The 17,757-nt window shown below is 37.5% G+C and overlaps 1 protein-coding gene across 4 annotated transcripts in view; it reads left to right on the plus strand.

Annotated features, from left to right (window-relative positions):
* Positions 1-17,757, plus strand: part of sbf2 (SET binding factor 2) — a 132,578-nt gene that overhangs the window by 58,408 nt on the left and 56,413 nt on the right. For all 4 annotated transcript variants that reach the window (XM_041790842.1, XM_041790816.1, XM_041790825.1 and 1 more), the window contains 8 exons: positions 3,753-3,893; positions 4,302-4,412; positions 6,144-6,249; positions 12,743-12,875; positions 15,162-15,270; positions 16,690-16,803; positions 17,208-17,285; positions 17,568-17,681. In XM_041790842.1, the coding sequence (XP_041646776.1) occupies positions 3,753-3,893; positions 4,302-4,412; positions 6,144-6,249; positions 12,743-12,875; positions 15,162-15,270; positions 16,690-16,803; positions 17,208-17,285; positions 17,568-17,681 (906 nt within the window). The remainder of the gene's footprint in view (positions 1-3,752; positions 3,894-4,301; positions 4,413-6,143; positions 6,250-12,742; positions 12,876-15,161; positions 15,271-16,689; positions 16,804-17,207; positions 17,286-17,567; positions 17,682-17,757) is intronic.

The following is a 17,757-nucleotide window of genomic DNA, read 5'->3' on the forward strand; positions in this document are numbered from 1 at the left end:
ACAGAGATGTTTATGGATACCAGGAAGACACGTGGATGCTTTATGTATCTAATATATCATATTCTCAATCACAGAACCCCTTGCCTTTTTTGTCAGGTCTTTTTAAATTTTTGTATAGGGCTATATTTGGCTTCATCCAGACATCACGCTACTGCAAAATAAACTCACATTCCTGGATTTCCTGAAGATCTTCTTGAAACGTGAGGGTGTTTTAACAATACGTCCTCTTTAAACTGGTGTCCTTATCTGCTCAGTTAGATTCCGCGGAGAGTCCAGACAGGCACCAGAGGAATGTATTTTGTCTGATAATTGAACCAAATCCTTCGAAATAAAGGTGAGATGTGACCTCCATTTGATTGGGTTATTTTGATCCCATCCTCTGTGGTTCAGAGATACTGAAGCACTTGTGGCATGTTTTCACTGCCTGGAGAAATATACCAGAAAGTGATAAAGGATTAGTTAGGAATGGGTGCTGAGCGGTTAGACTATCAGTGTGATGATAGGGCTCGTGGATCCACGGGAGAGAATTAGAACCAGACCGAGGCTGCTGCTTGTAAAAGAAGCTTGTCCTGATATGGCAAAATGAAGATGGCATTTATGATCAAAGTAAAACACAACCTTTAAGTGCACTTAAAAATTCAGACTTTTGTTACCACTTATCCTTATTTGCTGCTCTTTTGCCTGCACAGTTTTATTCTACTCCCGCATACAGCTTTAATTTCCCTGTCATTTCTTTTCGTAATACAAATAACAATTTAAATCATTAATTCTATAATAGCTTGTATGGGTAGCAGCTTGGATTTCTTTGGGCATGTGAGCAATTTTCAGTAAATCTAGAAGTTCTTTATTTTGATTCAAAATGTTTTATTGATAAATATTAAGCCCCTTTTGTAGATAACAATGTGTATTGTATAATTTTGTTGATGATTTTGTGTTGATAAAGAACATCCCTGAAACTTTTCACAAGATGGATCACTCCACATTTTTCATTCATGTTTACAACTGATAGTGTTTTCCTTTCTTAATTAATTTTGTACCTCAGAAACACACAGGACACTCTAATTGAAATTTTTCCTGATAAAATTCCCTGCTTTTAACCTGCAGTTCAGACTAAAGATTCACAATGCAACGAGACTGTTTACATAGTTAAAGGGTACAGCTACAGCTGTGTGACCCTGAGTACCAACAGCCAATCAGTGTGTGGGAGTCCAGAAAAGAAGTCAGCTGGTCGTTTAAGGTTTATTCAACTTAAATATAAATGCCACATTGCAATATATGTGTATTTTATAATGTCAGGTCAGTTTTAATTGTGGAATCTTCTCACTTTTTCTTTGCAAAATGAATTAGAGAAAAGTAAAACTTATCTTCCCAAGACAGTAAAATTGGATGCATTATACATAGAAAGTATTTATTCATCAGCAGTTATGGCTCACCTGTAACCTGCAGCATTTTTATCAGCCTGCCCCTGTTTAAATTACTGTCCCCGTAGTTTGTTTCTGCATGTAAGAGGCAACACCACTTCCTTTTAGATTAGAAAAAAACCCCAAACAAATATCAATGACCTTAAACTCAACATAAATTGTAGTTAGCACCTTCAGTCTTTATTTTTTTGGTATGTTTAAGAATTTTTAATCAAAGTAGAATTTCAATGGTAAAAAATAAATCACTTCTATTGTCCTCATTAATAGCATACACTACAAATTAGATGCAGGGTCAGAAACTGAAGCATAGAGAGCCAGCGGTTTTAAGTTTCAGCTCATTTTGTTATGTATCTTTAGTCTGAACTAGACTTAACATAAAAGTAGATGTTCATGCTCCAAAACAGCAATCTTTGGTGTACAACGTGACACAGTAAGCATAAACCGAGTAGCAGGATTGCAGCAGAAAAGTGGTTACACACCCTCTTTCCTTGTAGCTCGCCTACTTATATGTACAAAAGCTGGGCCCCCTGGGACCTTTACAAATAAAAAAGTGATTGCTGTCAAAATTGGAATTTATTGATAAATCCTGAGAAAGTATGCCTACACATGTTTATTTTAACAGAAGACATTTATATACAGCTTAAGATAATTTTGTCATGGTTTTAGTTTGTATGTGTAAATCCCCCCCTGCATTAGAATATTCGGGTTACTTGGCAACAGTCTAGTTTCAGTTAAATTGTGGAACTAGTTGAGTCGGTGAAGTTAAATAAGGGCCTCTGGCCATAGCCGCCATTTTTCTAACACTGGCAGTACTAATTTTCAATTAAAAACCAATGTAAGCCAGCATTCTGAGCCATCAGTGCCCCTGGCAGAAAGTGCCTTCAGGGTTGGTTGTTTTCGTCATTGCGCTAAAAGCGGTCTCACTTGAAAAACGTTCAACTCCTGGAACAGCACTGTGGTCACCAATGTCTCTGTTTCCTCACATGCCAATCAAAATCAAGAAGGGTAAGACGACCGATGATAGCACAACAGAAACAAATCTGACCTGTCTTTTTCAAGGGTAGTTTTTAGGTCTGCAGCTGCAGGACAGGATTCCTTTACATTGTCTGCATGCCTTCTGTGTGATATTTCCTTGTAATACAGATATATATGAAGCACAGAGCTATTTTAAAACAATGTTACAGATTCTACCAAGGAAAGCGAAATTATTTATCTGCAAAATAGCAACAATAAGCGCCGGTGAGAAGTGATAGGTCGAAAAAATATGTAATGCACAACGGCATGGTTACAATGAGGGTATGGCTTCCTTTAAATGAGCAAATGTTTTTTAAAATGTGTATAATAGCTCTAAAGTTCATATGCTTGTTTGCTTTTCTGTAACTTTTTCTGTGCCCATGGATCTATAAACTATGCGCACCTAAATGCAATTTGCAGTTTCTTTTGCAATGAGTTTGTGCACATTTGCATGTTGTCATGGTAATTTTTAAAAAGATAAATTTTTAGCTCTAAACTTTACTTTTTACTACTATTGCTTCTTGTAGAACTTGTACATAAGCATCATCACACTTGAGATTGAGTTATTACTCTGGATATCATCACTGCAGTTGATTGCCTTTGAACGAATCACAACATTGATCATATTCAGAGCAGCATCACTCCCTCTCATATACTTCGCTTGGTTTGAGATTATTTAACTTTTTCTGTTGTCACTGTGGTCTTTTCCATTCCATGCATTACATTCCAGGAGGGAGGCAATATGAATCTCTTCAGCTCTTTTTGGCTCGTCTCTGAGGAATCCCACTCGTCATTTTTTTCTCTTTGTAAATAAGAACTTGTTTTAACCTCGTTGTAATTTTTGAAGTGTTTATGAAATGGCTCCAGTGAGATGAGCATGGATGTTGCACTGGGACAGATTGGGAAAGCAGATAACTAATAGTCAAAACTTTGTGTCTCCCCCAGAAGACAAAGTTGGATTTTTAACATTTTTTAGGGAGGACGAAGCCATGTCTGATGCAAGATTTTTATCTGGGTTATATTTATTACTTTTTGGGTTTCCCCTTTTGCTTTCAAGCCTCTTTTGCATCTCATACATAAATGTGAGAATGATGTTAGAAATTGGGAGTTCATTATCACAGTTTGTATGTTACTTGGTTCAAAAAATTACATTTAGCATGCATTACTGCAACAAATAAAATCTGAGCTGTACACAAAGGGTGCAAGCACAAGGAGCTCAGCAGAGCAGGCGTGTTCTACTGAACAGTCCAAAGTATGCAGTCTGTGGCACTGTGTTGACCTCTTTGACTAAAATAGCCTCTTCTTCCAATGTTTCAGGGATCAAAGAACATTGAGACTGATGGAGATGAAGATGAAGATGAAGACACAGAGGAGGATGGCTTGATCCAGCCAGCTCAAGTATTTGCACCCAAAAGTCTCATTCTCGTGTCCAGGCTGGATTATCCTGAAATATTCCGGGTAATAACACAACACACGATCCCATTTAAAAAATGTTGTTTTCACTCATACGTAATGGATTGTCTGAATTTTTTTGTCAAATCAGTGCTTTCATCTTGCAGCTCTGAGGTGACGTTATCTGCTTTGTTAATATCTACAAAGTAGGCCCCAGTTTGCTTAAGAGTAAGCCTGCACGCACTCCAGTAAAGCATATGAGGCAATGAAGCATAAGCATGTCTGATCTTTTCATTCCAGATGAGTTTGATCACAGGTTTTTCAGACTCACAGTCAATTTTGCTATTGTGTTGATTGATAACAACTTTTTCTTTTGCACACATTTTTTGGTTTTAAAGCCTTAATATTGATGACTACAGATAGTGCTGAGTTTTGTCTGTGAGCTCACTCATATTTCAAATTTTCTTCTTTCAGGGGTGCTTGGGTCTGATCTACACTGTGTACATTGACAGCCTAAATTTCCCTTTAGAGGGTCTAGTGGCCAACCTCTTCACATTCCAGGTTCCCATTGCTGGTGGATCCCAGGTGAGCCCTTTCTAACAAAAAGCATACCCAGACAAGCAAAGTCTGCACTGCACATCTGACCTGTCCCCCACCTATCCAGACCAGACAAGGGAGCTAAAAAAGGTTAAAGTCAGTCCTGTTCCACTTTCAGACAGTGATTCTTTGTAGAGATAATGGCTGGGGCTCAATGGTGTGGCAGGAAAAACGATTTATGTGAACAGTGGGTGCAGCCAATCAGGACTGTCATGCTCAGATTGTGCCAGAGATTGTTGACCAGTAGCAGGCAGTAATTTCCTAATACATTTTTTTCCATAATGTTTGTCTGGAGCAAATTACCTTAGCCTGAGAGTAGGGCAAAAGACAGCACGGCTCTTAAACTCTTTGAATGTTTATAAAAATTTAGGGGAAAATGTCAGTGCATTAATTTTCCTTGTTACTTAAAAAATAAACACTTTGATTGCTACGTGTAGAGGCCAATGACAGAGGTTGAGGCTGTAAATGCAGCAAATCAGGTGAGAGATTACTCTATGAGGGCCTGGAGCAAAGTGTGCCTCAGTCTTGTTGGAAAATGTCTCTACATCATCCACGGAGAAGTTCTGTTAAGACTGAAATTCTGTTTCAAGCAGTGGGTTATATGCTGAAAAAAGAAAGAATTTGGCTTGCTCCCCAGCAAGACGCCACTTTAAATCTAAAGTCGTAAAGTCTGCCTCTAGGCACAGACCTCAGCAGTGGAACAGACTCATTTGTCAAAACAGCACCTTTTTTAACACACAGGTATGTAAAGAATCATATGAATGGAGACCCTTTCAATACCTTTGATTTTCATCTGAAGGAAGAAAGTGATTTTCTAAACATTGAAGGCCAGTGCAAACTTCAGTCACTCTCCCAGTTAATCAGAATCATAAACCATTCAAAATATCTGAATAAATGCATCAGTTTTATTTTGATCATATAACAAATCTTTTATCAATAAACTTTCTATGTCGCTATCTTTGCTCCCTAATAGTTTGAGTTTTATATTTTATTTTATTTGAATTTGTGTAATATTGTGTATGAGGGTGGTCTTTACTCTTAAAACTTTATCAAGTTTTTTTTCTTCCTTGGCTGTATGACAACTGGGTCAGTATGAGATGATTTTTTTCAAATGCTTTTTAAACAAATATGAATGACTTGAAATTTTACTGATCTCTTGATACCAGCAGACATTATTGTAAAAAGAAATTTATTTGATATCCGCAAAATAAAAATTTCTGTTGATATTTACAATCGATATATCTGTTGTAAATATCTCCCATGTGTATGGATAAGTCTGTGAAAGTTTCAGCAGAACCAACAGACCTGTCTCCACTGAGGTTCATCCTTGTTCCTTCATTTTATAGTGTGTTTTAAGTTCTGAACTACATGTATAAATCAGTATCAATCATCTCAAATTAATTTGCAAATAGAAGATAACAATAATTTAGTATCAAGCATCCCTAATAAATTTCCGTCTATGAAACGTTACATTTTTTTTCTGGACATGTAACTGAAGCAGTCTTTGCGCTCTGTCAGTCGCATCAATTGAAATGTTTTTCAATAATTATACAGCTGCAGCAGCAGCATTGACTCACATATGTTGTCTTTATTTGATTCAGCTTGGCTATAAATCCTAAAGGATGACAGTTGCAGTGCTGCTGGGCCCTGTAGACCTGATGGCTCAAGTTTCTTTTCATGATTGTGTCTTTTAGACCTTTTACTTCTTTCTCTTCACAGAAGCTATTCAGCCTGGGAGCAGGAGACCGACAGCTCATCCAGACGCCTCTGAACGACACACTGCCTGTCACATGCAAAAGTGTTGCTTTGCTCTTCCAGCAACTGGGTGAGTCCATGCACTTTGATAACTATTCATCAAAAGACGGGAGGAGACTTAATGAGTCACACCATGACTTGTTGGTGACTTACTGCAAACCTGTTCCTTCATGCTGCCAAGTTTTTGTTAATCCCCTGAATCAAGAAAAGTTTACAGATGCAGGTTGTCAGGTTTACAAAATATCCCATTCAGGTTTTGGTCGTTTTGTGGAGTGAGTCATTTCAATCTGACAGTAACTCCTCAAAGAACATTTGTCTTAATCATGTTCCTGGTGTCGTTCATAATTTTTGGCTTAAATAGAGCAGCTTTGTGGGTGTGACATATTTTTCATTCATTCAGTCTCACATTTTTCAGGCTTTTCTTATCACAAGGTGGTAAACTTCATCTCTGTAGGATTTAAGCAACAGTAGACTTTTGCAATAATTCATTCAGGTTTTGAATAAATTCTAAAGTAAATGCGTGTGTGGCTGGATTACTTAGTCTGTGCTTTGTCTCCTCTGTGTATTTTGAGATTTTCTCTGGGGTGAAACTAGCACATGATGAAGATTTGATGCAGTTTGCTGATTTCACGTGTTGGCTCAAAACGGCCAAACCATGTAGGCACTGTATACTTGTGTCAATGTGACTCATACTCATACATTGTATATGAGGGGTCATTTCCATCAGCCTTCATAAGGGCATGTTTTAATCAGTCACACATTGAGTCATTCTGTGTTATATTTTCAGACATCAAGAATCAGGCATAGTTTCCTTATTTGCAGCTCCAGGCATACATCTGTGTGAGATGGCACTGGAATTAAATACTGTTCACCTGATATCTGATTTGTAATGGAAAGTTGGCCTTGTTTAGCCTCATTTGATTAGAAGAATATGCCACAAAACATGTGCCGATTTTATGCCCCTTGTGTATTAACACCATCCTATTTTGTTTGGACAAACATGGGGGTATTTTGCACAAAACACACGTGATCAGGGTTATGTTGGAGTCAGGCATTTGTAGCAAATCTAGATGCACAAAAACAAAACAATCCTGACACAATCCCACCCATGACCTGTCAGTCTTCATAAGCCTCTTTACATTAATCAGTACAGTAGCTTTGTGCTTACATTTATGTACAGTGCTACTTTTCCATTGAGCATTGCTGTGCCTTCAAAAGTTGTTAAACTCATGGCATTATCACAGAGTCATGTAAAATTTAAAAGCTGACATGCTGGTCACTGATGTGCCATAACTGTGGTTTAATGGTTGTACTTTATTGTGGGGATGTTCAGTCAGTGACATCATACTCATATGTGTGTGTGATCACGTTCTCTTTTTTGTGACTTGTTTATGACCTTGTGAACCTTTGGACTACACTAAATGACTAAGTGATGCAGCTGAGAAGTCAGTGACAGAAAGTTTATTGTTGTTGTTTAGTTGTTTGTTTTTCTTATTTCACTTTTTACAGCACATCAGTTAAATACTGCCTCCACTTTATCAAAATATGCTCCCTAAATACATTTAGAGGAGACTGGGTTGAATTGAAATGGGCAAGAATTCAGTAAGGACATATATGTTTCTATACTAAATGTATGCTATAGCTATAAGTTTGTTTACATGGCATAACAATCAGTGGCAGGGAATGAGTAAGTCCTAAAAACTGTACTCCAAAAAGAAAGAAAAAATACTTAAGTAAAGTTTTAAGTAGAGAATCTGGTGGTGGGTTGGGGGCTTACTTAGCTTTAGTCATTTTTCCCCCATGTTTTCAGACTAAACTATAATAATTTCCCTTATTGGCATCAGCTATCAACTTGGATATGCAAATACAACAGTGGTGTCCTTCCACTTGAAATCTCTCTTTGCAAATAGCTGCTGTAACAAAAATGATCAGTGCTGTAAATATTGGCTTTGCTCTTCAGCCCACTTCATTAACTCTGAATAGGCTGCTTGATGTTGATTAAGGTTGGACAAATGTGTGCATTAATCTCTGAATTAGACTTGAAGCCAGGATAGAATAGAGGAAAACATGCACCAAACAGCACAGAGACCGAAGTTCGATCCTGCAACCAGTGCATCAAGGACTATAGCCTGTGGGCATGGGCCCCTGCTTTACCAGCGGAGCTAAACTGGCACTACAGGATTCATTTTTTAGGCATACATTTTAAAATAGTTATTTTCACAGTCTTTTATATATGTACATTTGGCCCACATGGTTTCCTGATTTTGTATCTACCTGTGTGTAGAGTTTTCTCAATTATGGCAAAAATAATAATAACAATTACTGTGATTGGTATTGGGATCTCGATTACGAAACACGGTTAGCATCACATGAGTTAATTGAACCTACTTCCAGCCCGCCAGCATGTGCCAAGTGCGAGATGTTTAAGGAAAAGGATGGACATTTTTCAAAAAATATTAATTTTCAATATTTACTAACTTGGGTCTGAAATACAAATTTTCACTCATTTTTCATGATCTAACTATAATATAGAAATGAATGATCATAATATGATGCAATAAATGAGTAAATATGGTACGTTGTACTCTCTTTAGAGTACATAAAAAAGACACACAGCAGAGCGCACAGCAGCACCTATTTCATCTCAGCTCCACAAACATGCTGTCCAAAAAAGTCTGATACAGACTGCAAGATTTTTGAGATTGAAGGTGAGGGATTTATTTTTTCTTTTTATGTATTTATTCATTTATTTATTGATTGAGATGAAGAATGTAACCACCGTGCACAGCTGCACCTCGCTCTTTCAGAGTCTGGTCCTGTCTGCACTTCAGTTTTCCTGTTTCCTTCCTCCTTCCTTAATGAATGTCAGAGGTTTTTGCATTGTAAAACCAAACATTTCTCCCTGTGGGGGATTGAAGCTGCTCTCATAGCAAATACTTTCCATGCGTAACTGTCCGTCAGCCGCAAACGCAGACATCATATCTGTTTCGGTGAGTGACACAGCTTCATCTCCAGCCTGATTTAGTCCCTCATTATAAAAATGTGTGATGCCAAACTAATATCAACTAAATTTGCTTACATATGATTCAGTGAAGAAGAACGACTATTGGGGCTCAGACATGTGCTTAAAAGTCAAGTTTTCACGCAGCAGGTGAGGATTTGAAGCAGTTTGAGCAGTAATAGCGCTGCAGCCTGGAATAAATCTCCGCAGGATCCTCCTCTCTCTCTCTCTCTCTCTCTCTCTCTCTCTCTCTCTCTCTCTCTCTCTCTCTCTCTCTCTCTCTCTCTCTCTCTCTCTCTCTCTTTCTCTCTCTCTGTCCCATCTCTACCCTCTTTTCTCTCACTCAACTCCTCTCTGGACTCTGTCAACTGACCCCAGGCCAGGTGACATGAGGATCAGATCAGATTTTGTGAACAGGTTGCCGTTTTAAAGCCATAAACAGATGCTGAATGTATATTTATAATGAATATTCCAGTTTTGTAGATTTTATATGATACAAGGACAGCATTTTTATGCCTGACCTGTTTAGGTTACTTGCAAGAAGCTGTCTAAAGTAGCTCATATACCCTTGTGTGTGTGTTTTTATATATATATATATATATATATACATATATATATATATATAAAATTAAAAAAAATTCCCGGCCCACAGAACATCTCATTGGAGCAAATCCGGCCCCCGACCCAAAATTAGTTTGACACCCCTGATCTAGACTCTCTTACCACTTTGACAAACAAGCAGTAAAGGATAGATAAGTGGAAAAACATAGATTAAAGAAATATTACTAAATAAAAACGAAGACACAAAAAGTTTTACTTTCATGGCCAAAATATAATAACAAACACTGAAACATATGGCAAAACATATGGACAAAACAAGTGTAACACGGTATAGGGCACAGTAATCATTAAATCACCATTATCTTGTTTTTACAATCACAGGGAGCCAAAGTCATGATTGTAAATTGAAACTCCATTCATTGCCAGCCCTAGCAGAGTGCACTCTGCCCATGTTCCCGTTTAGCATGTCCTCTTCAAGGTGAGATGAGGGGAAGAGAGAGGAGAAGGGGCTGGGGTTTTTGAAACTTTCAATTCAGTTCTTTATTTCTGCAAAAGAAGGATGATAAGCTAAGAAAGGAGTTGAAATATTCATACAAAAATGCCAAGCTGGGACTAAAGAAGCTCCTATGGGGTTGTTAGAGGAACCCACCTAACTTTGAAATGAAAGCATTAGAAGTCTTATTATAACTTACTTTCAAATATCAACTACTTCACTGGGCTTTTTTATTTTTTTCTTGAAAACCGTTACTCTGTTTGCTGACATGAAACTAAATGTCATAAATCAGCAGTTCAGGTTTTCTTAGAAAACAAGTCTGTTGTCTACACCCATGTGATGAGCCTCATGTCTTGAGTAAAGACTGTCATGTAGCTGAACACACAGGCACATGGGCACATCTACTGTATCTGTGTGCACAGGTCACCTAAGTCACTAGAGAGGAATGTGTGTTAAACAGTCACTGTGCACAGGAAGTACATTCCCCGGGGGGAGATAAAACCAGCCGATAAGAACACGGCTGTTTGTTGTTTGTTGTCAGTGTGTCCAATTTATATAGTGAGTGGTGCGCCTTTTTAAAGAATTTGATGTTTTCTTTTTTTTAAGATGAATAAAGACTTTTTTCGGAGGTGTTTTAGTCAAACCTGTTCCCCAACATTTTTCTAGTTTAAACTCTGACTTTGTAGATTTTTTTAGGGCTGCATTGAGTTTCCTGTTTATCATTCAAGTGCTCCACTCAGGCAGACAAACATCCAGACCCAGCGCCCCCAGCGGCACGGATACGTCCACCAGTGTTCCTCTCTCTTTATCACTCCAGTGTGTGATAAATTAGTCTGTCAGTCGCTTGATGAGAAACAATAACAGGAACTGTAAACTTAGAATCTTCCTGATTGTCACATTGGTATGAAATATTATTGATATCGTTTGAGAGTGTGTCATTTCCTTTGTTTTTTAGAACTGTGTTTTTCTGATGGTTTGTCCTCAGTCTTTAAGACAAACTGTCCAATTAAGTTGTAGACATTTTTTTTCCTGCTGAAACAGTAACAACTGAAAAATTGCTGTAAAATGCATTGCGCTGATTGCAGAGACTCTTATCATCTCTATTATTTTAGCTTACACTTGCAATTTACATGGATGCTCCAGCTAATTTTCTGATGAGAAATAGACTAACACTGGTTAAAAGGAAATATATGTGAAATCAGAGTTAATCTATTTATCACCAACAATATAAAGACTTAAACTATTGCTTTAAGCCTCCTCCCCTCAGGCCGGCATTACAGAGCACTGTATGCCAAAACCACCTGCCACAAAGACAGTGTCTTCCCCTGGGCTGTCACTCTGATGAACTCTGGGTGGTCACAGAGTTAGACCATCACTTGAACAATAACAACAACTCTGCACTATTGTATATACTCAATGTACATACTCCTGTAACATTGTATATATGTGCTCTTACTTTCAGTTTACAATTTCTCTTTGCTTCTTAAAGCCTAATTTATGTTAAAGCCTAATTTATGTTGTATATATGTATATATCTTTGTTTCACTTATTTAAGTTCTGTGTTTTTTTGTACAAGAGAGCAAAAGTTACCAGAGTCAAATTCCCTGTATGTGCACACATACTTGGCCAATAAAGCTGATTCTGATTCTGATTCTGAAGTCTTATGATATCATATATGGCTTTAGTCCTGCCATATATCCAACTTATAACTATAACCGTTTATCTAATAATGTCATCCCAGCAAAAAAACACTTCTGTTGAATTACTAACAAGTACTTCCATGCATAGCAGAGAGGAACCGATACCACTTTTTCAGACCAAGTAACAGGAACAGCACTTACACTTGGGTATTTACAGATGCAGGATGCCACAATGAGTACGTAATAATACTGTTAAAAACTGTCTAAATTGTCTGTTAAAGTATGTTTTATTTTCCATCTGCAGAGATTAACTGAAATGGGCACCATGATGCAACTGCATCTCTTTGCTGACATGTTAACAGTAAACATGGCAATGATATTGGAATTCAGTGTCACATAACATTAGCAGAACACTTATAATGATATGTTGTTATTTATGTTTCTGTCGAGGCAGGGAATTTTCCAAATTGTAAGGAGCAAAATCAGATTTGAGTGAGCATCACATATTGTTGAGCACAACTTTCCTCAGAACTGGCAGATGATCTTAATTAGGGATTACTACAACAAAAGACAAACCCTGTTATCCATAAGAAGTAAACTATCCATTGATAAAAGATCAGTCTATTTAGTATGTTTGTGTAGCGCTGCCAAAATCGCATAAGAGTCTTACAGATAACGTATGTTTTGAATTGCAGCTATTAGTGATGAAGCTGTTGTGGACACGAAACAGATCGCCCAAATGAATATTGTGCACTCTAATGTGTCAAGAAATAATCCCAAAGTTTGATGAATGATCTGGAACAATGTGTCAGTCACATTCCAACAAATACCTCATTCATTTCATTCTCTGTTGTTTTTCTCCCTCCAGGAATCCAAAATGTTCTCAGCCTGTTTTGTGCGGTTCTGACAGAACATAAGGTTTTGTTCCACTCCACCAGTTACCAGAGGCTAGGAGAGGCGTGCCGCGCCCTGGAAGCCCTGATGTTCCCCCTCAAATATAGGTAAATACTGTTCATGTCTGACCCCAGATTCAGGACAGATTCTCATACAGCTTTAACAGCTTAACTTGTGATTCGACTGATGATTAACTTTGTTCATCGTTATATTTAACTTCAGGCATATCCACCAGATAAGATTATCCTTTGAGATCACAAAGTTTGACCTGCTTTAACTTTGTCTACTAAGTGCTACTGCTACTCACTAAAGTTTTTATCTACTCTTTTTCAAATACACTTCTGAAAGTCCCTGTCACTTTAGTGATGTCACTCCCTGCATTTCCTTCGCTTTTAGAGAAAATGTTTGCATAACAGACTGGTTAATCTGGCATTGGGGGGAAGGGGGAGTCAGAAATTGAAATAAAGTTATATGGATTAGGTAGAATTGTTTGTGAAACGTCAAGAAATTTAAAGAAAGCAGTAAAAAAAGGCTTTTTGGGATATATATGCATTCACTACATAGCTCATAAAAGAGCTTCACAATGACTCTAAATTACCTGTTTACAGTCAGCAACAGCAGTTTGATTTAATTGCCTATCACATTCAAAACATATTCCTGTTCTTAATAGATGTTTTTGAGCTTAATTAAAACATGATAAACCTAAAGATATTGGTCTGGTTTGTGAAGAAATACATTTTGATGGTATTGTTTGAAAATAATTGACAGAAACACTGACTAAAACAAGGTAGATCAAAGTAGAATGCAACTGTTTTAACACCTGTTAAGTAAAATCATGTTTTCACTATCTTGAGATTAAGTAGTCATAATGATATTTCAGATGCAAGATGATGAATGCAAGCAGCTGCTTCTTTGCTCAAAGCCTGCTGGGATACAAAGTGATGCAGACCATGTTGGCACAACCATTTTTAACAGCTTTTCTCTCTAAATTGGTCACTACCCGCTATGTAGAGAAAATGGGTGCATACTGTTGAGTTAATAAATCTTGTTGAGAAATGGTTTGAAAAACATCAAATGACCTCGGAAGGTGGGCAGCAAGCTGTGAGTCCCTAACTCACAACTATCACTGTATGCTGAGATCTTAACGACCCTTCAGCTAGCTAGGAAGTTTGAAAAACTGGAGAAAGCAGATTGTACTAAAAGTGCTGCACAGCTGTACAGAAACTACACATTGAGGGCTTTGCTGAACGCAATGGAAATCATCAAGCAGAAGTACAGTTTAAACCTTTTTTTTTCCCCTGGGAGACCCCAAAATCAGACAATATCTTAAGTAACAGAGCAGCTTGTAAACTGGATTTTATAATCTATAAATAATTACATAATTTGCTAATTTAAAGTAGACTTCAAAAAGACTGATTTCTAACCTGTTTTTGTTTACAGTGACGTTCTTGCATTTCAAAACATGAAGGTGTTTTGCCTGTGTTGAACTTAGATCCAGGAGGTAGCCCTTAAAAGACAGTAAACTGTCAGAGCGCAATTTATTGTTCTCTCAGTCACACTCCTGTCTGTCATTGGGAAGCAGCAGATTTCTTTTAACCATCTCCTAAAAAATGACATGAAAACTCAAACTCTGCCCCCTTTGACAGTTAACTTGACCTACTTTTGAGCCACTGACTTAGTTTCGGACAAACACTGTCTCTCCCCTCTGGCAATGCAGCTGTGAGCGACAGCTGGCTTCAGACAATAGCAGTAAATTCGTTATTCAAATGAGCTCTATCTATTGTTGTGAATGTGTATTGGCAATTAAAATCATCGACCCCCTGTATAAGTGTACCCCACTTTTAAAATCCATCTCATATTTGTACCAGTAATTAATATTAATATAATAAACAATTGCATTTTTATTGTTAAAAATTGCTGTTAAAATTTTGAGAATATCTTAGTTGTTCAGTTAGAGGAAATGCAAATCACTCTTAACTTTCTTTGGAATGATTGCATTATAATAAACTGTCTGTTCTGAACATGATGAAATGCAGTTAAATGCAGATATCCTGCGGAAGCAGTAATGCTGTAAATCAGTTTTGTTGTAATTCTTCCCTCTTTCAACATACAGCTCTCATTTCTGGTAGATGAAAATGTCATATGTCTGAAACTTGTGATTGATCCGGTTGCAAAATTTCTGAACATCCTGGAAGTGCCATGTGCAGTTTCTGTTTTTGTATCCTGTCTTACTGCATGATGTGGGTTTGCTAGGTTCAATTTCACAATAATGTCAAGTGAACTGCTTCTAACCACAGACAAGGACGTTTATTTTCGTTTCTTATTAACAAACTCAGCTTTTGTTCTCCCTTGTTTTCTTTCTACATAATCTGTATATCCTCTCATACGTTTAGTTACCCATACATCCCAATTCTACCTTCTCGGCTGCTGGAGGTGTTGAGCTCACCGACTCCCTTCATCATCGGAGTTCACTCCATGTTTCAGAATGAAATCCAGGATCTGGTAAGTACTGATGTCCCAAAAGCATCCAGTCATAGCTTAGCATTAATCAGAAAATGATTATAAATGTTGCATGCATTCAAGCACATATGAGTCACTGACAAATATTGACTCTTTAACCGACCCGGTTGCCACTATGTGATAATTGAGTCATTTAAGGACTGATTAGGAAAGTTCTAATATAAAAGAGTCCTTCAGTTTCAGCTAGGGCTAGGCGATTATGACAAAAATCATAATCACGATTAATTGAACTGTTTTCCTCGATTACGGTTAATGAACAGTTATTCCACCCCCTGCCTCGGTTTGTGCTGTAAATATTTGTATAATTTTAAAACAAATAAGTGAAATTTTGTATATTTTAAAGTTTGATGCATCAATCTTGTGTACTTCCACAACTAAGTTATGTGGCTTAATCTATAAATTGCCGTTCTCTTTAAACAGTTTTGTGCTCTTGTAGTAATTAAACCAGAGTGGTGCTGACTGGCCATTTTTAAATGAATTTTCCTGGTCTGAACTCCTGATAAAGATTTAAGATTAAACAGACTTTCTTTCCTTAAAAATTGACATTAGTTACTCACATTGACATGAGTTACAATTAAGCATCAATAAGGATAATATAGCAAAAACTACCACAGACTGTTGTGTTTTAGAAAAAGTCACAAAAATCTTAATTCCTTCATATCATATTCCTTCATATTCCTTGTTGCAATAATAAAGATAATAATTTAATTATTTATCTCTGTCTATTATTAAAAAACCTTTATCACCGAGGTTGATTATTTTAATTATAGCTTAATTAATGCTGTCTGTTTTATTGGTGTTTTCCAAAAAATTAAACTAACATAAACTCGTTTTGATTCCCCCCTGCACACCCCCTCCTTTCTTCATAGGCTACACACACAGCAGCTCACCTGTTCCTCACCTGTTCTGCTTTCTTTCTCTCCCTAACTGTGTTTCTGCTTAAGTGTTACCATCAGTAGCCTTTTTATGTTAAATAACCTTTCGACGTACGTCGTTATCGCAAAGCGAGCCCCCCACCACCACCCTGCAGTTTGAGTGTTATCCGTAGTGCTTCTGTGTAGTATTGGATGTGGCGGTATCACATGACCACCTCTCATGTATTGTGCTTCTAAGGTGCATTGATAGAGAGATTTACAAGGGGACAAAACCTAAATAACCAACACAGCAGGTTTACATCTGTTATTGGCTCTAAATGTTGGTTTTGATTATTTTTCAATTAATCGCCCAGCAATAGTTTCAGCTGTTTTTTTAAACCTGAAAATTAAGTTATCTGCCCTTCAGCAACAATTTTATTTAGCTGGTTTCAGCTGAATTTCATCAGGTGTGCATTTTTTACACACAGTACACCCTCCAGCTGCACTCAGCCTCCCTGACCTGTCTCTCTTTTTGTGTGCTCTACAGTTGGATGTTATTATTGCCGACCTGGATGGAGGAACAATAAAGATCCCTGAGTGCATCCACTTATCCCTGCTCCCTGAACCTTTGTTACACCAAACACAGACTGCTCTGTCTCTGGTAAGCACACACATAGGTGCAACTGTTCATACTGTTAGAATTATCAGAAATAAAATGATATTCAAAGTGCCCAGAAAAATAAGAAGAACCAATTTTTATAAAGTTTACACTTTGAACAGCTGATGGGTATATTACTGCTCAGACTACTGCATCTGTTGCATGTCAGCATTATATTTTTTCTGGAGACAAATGTTAAGGTAAGCAATGAAACAAAAAATCAATACAAAAAAATAGGCACAGATCCCTCTCTCTATTTTTCTCATGTACGTAGAACGGTCACAAGGCCACGGTTTGATTACTTTCTTGCTTACAACCGCTACTTCTTTTGTTTACTGGGATGTGTTGCAATGAGTCTAAATCTGAAGTTGTTTTTTGCTTTTCCTCTTTTGTGTTTCCTTTTGTAGGTTTTGCACCCTGATCTGGAGATAGCAGACAATGCATTCCCTCCTCCTCGCACAGCACCCTCCAACCTCAAGTTGTTGGTAAATCACTCTGACTGTCTTAGCCCCTCCATTTATACAGGTAGATGCATTGTCCTATTGCTCCCACATGAGGAAGAAATCATCACTTTCTTTAGAAGAAGCTGTTGGTTACCATCAAAGTGTGGGTACTTACTAAGAGGAACCCGAATCCCAAAGACAAATTATTATGTCTGTTTAAAAATTGACAAATCAAACTGCCTTTATGGCATAGCTGCTTGATGACTCATGTTACTGTGTGTATGTGCATGTTTTTTTTTTTTTTTTTCTTTTTTCTTCTTTTAGGACAAGGAGGTGAGGGCCGTCTTTCTCAGGCTGTTTGCACAACTCTTCCAGGGCTACAGGTCTTGTCTGCAGCTCATTCGCATCCATTCTGAACCTGTTATTCACTTTCACAAGGTACGATAGTGACACAATGAAATTTCTTGTGTGGAAATAAAATTTTGCAAACCTTATTTTCTGATGTATGATCTGA

This window comes from Cheilinus undulatus, linkage group 1, assembly GCF_018320785.1.
Source record: "Cheilinus undulatus linkage group 1, ASM1832078v1, whole genome shotgun sequence".
NCBI classification, from domain to species: domain Eukaryota; kingdom Metazoa; phylum Chordata; class Actinopteri; order Labriformes; family Labridae; genus Cheilinus; species Cheilinus undulatus.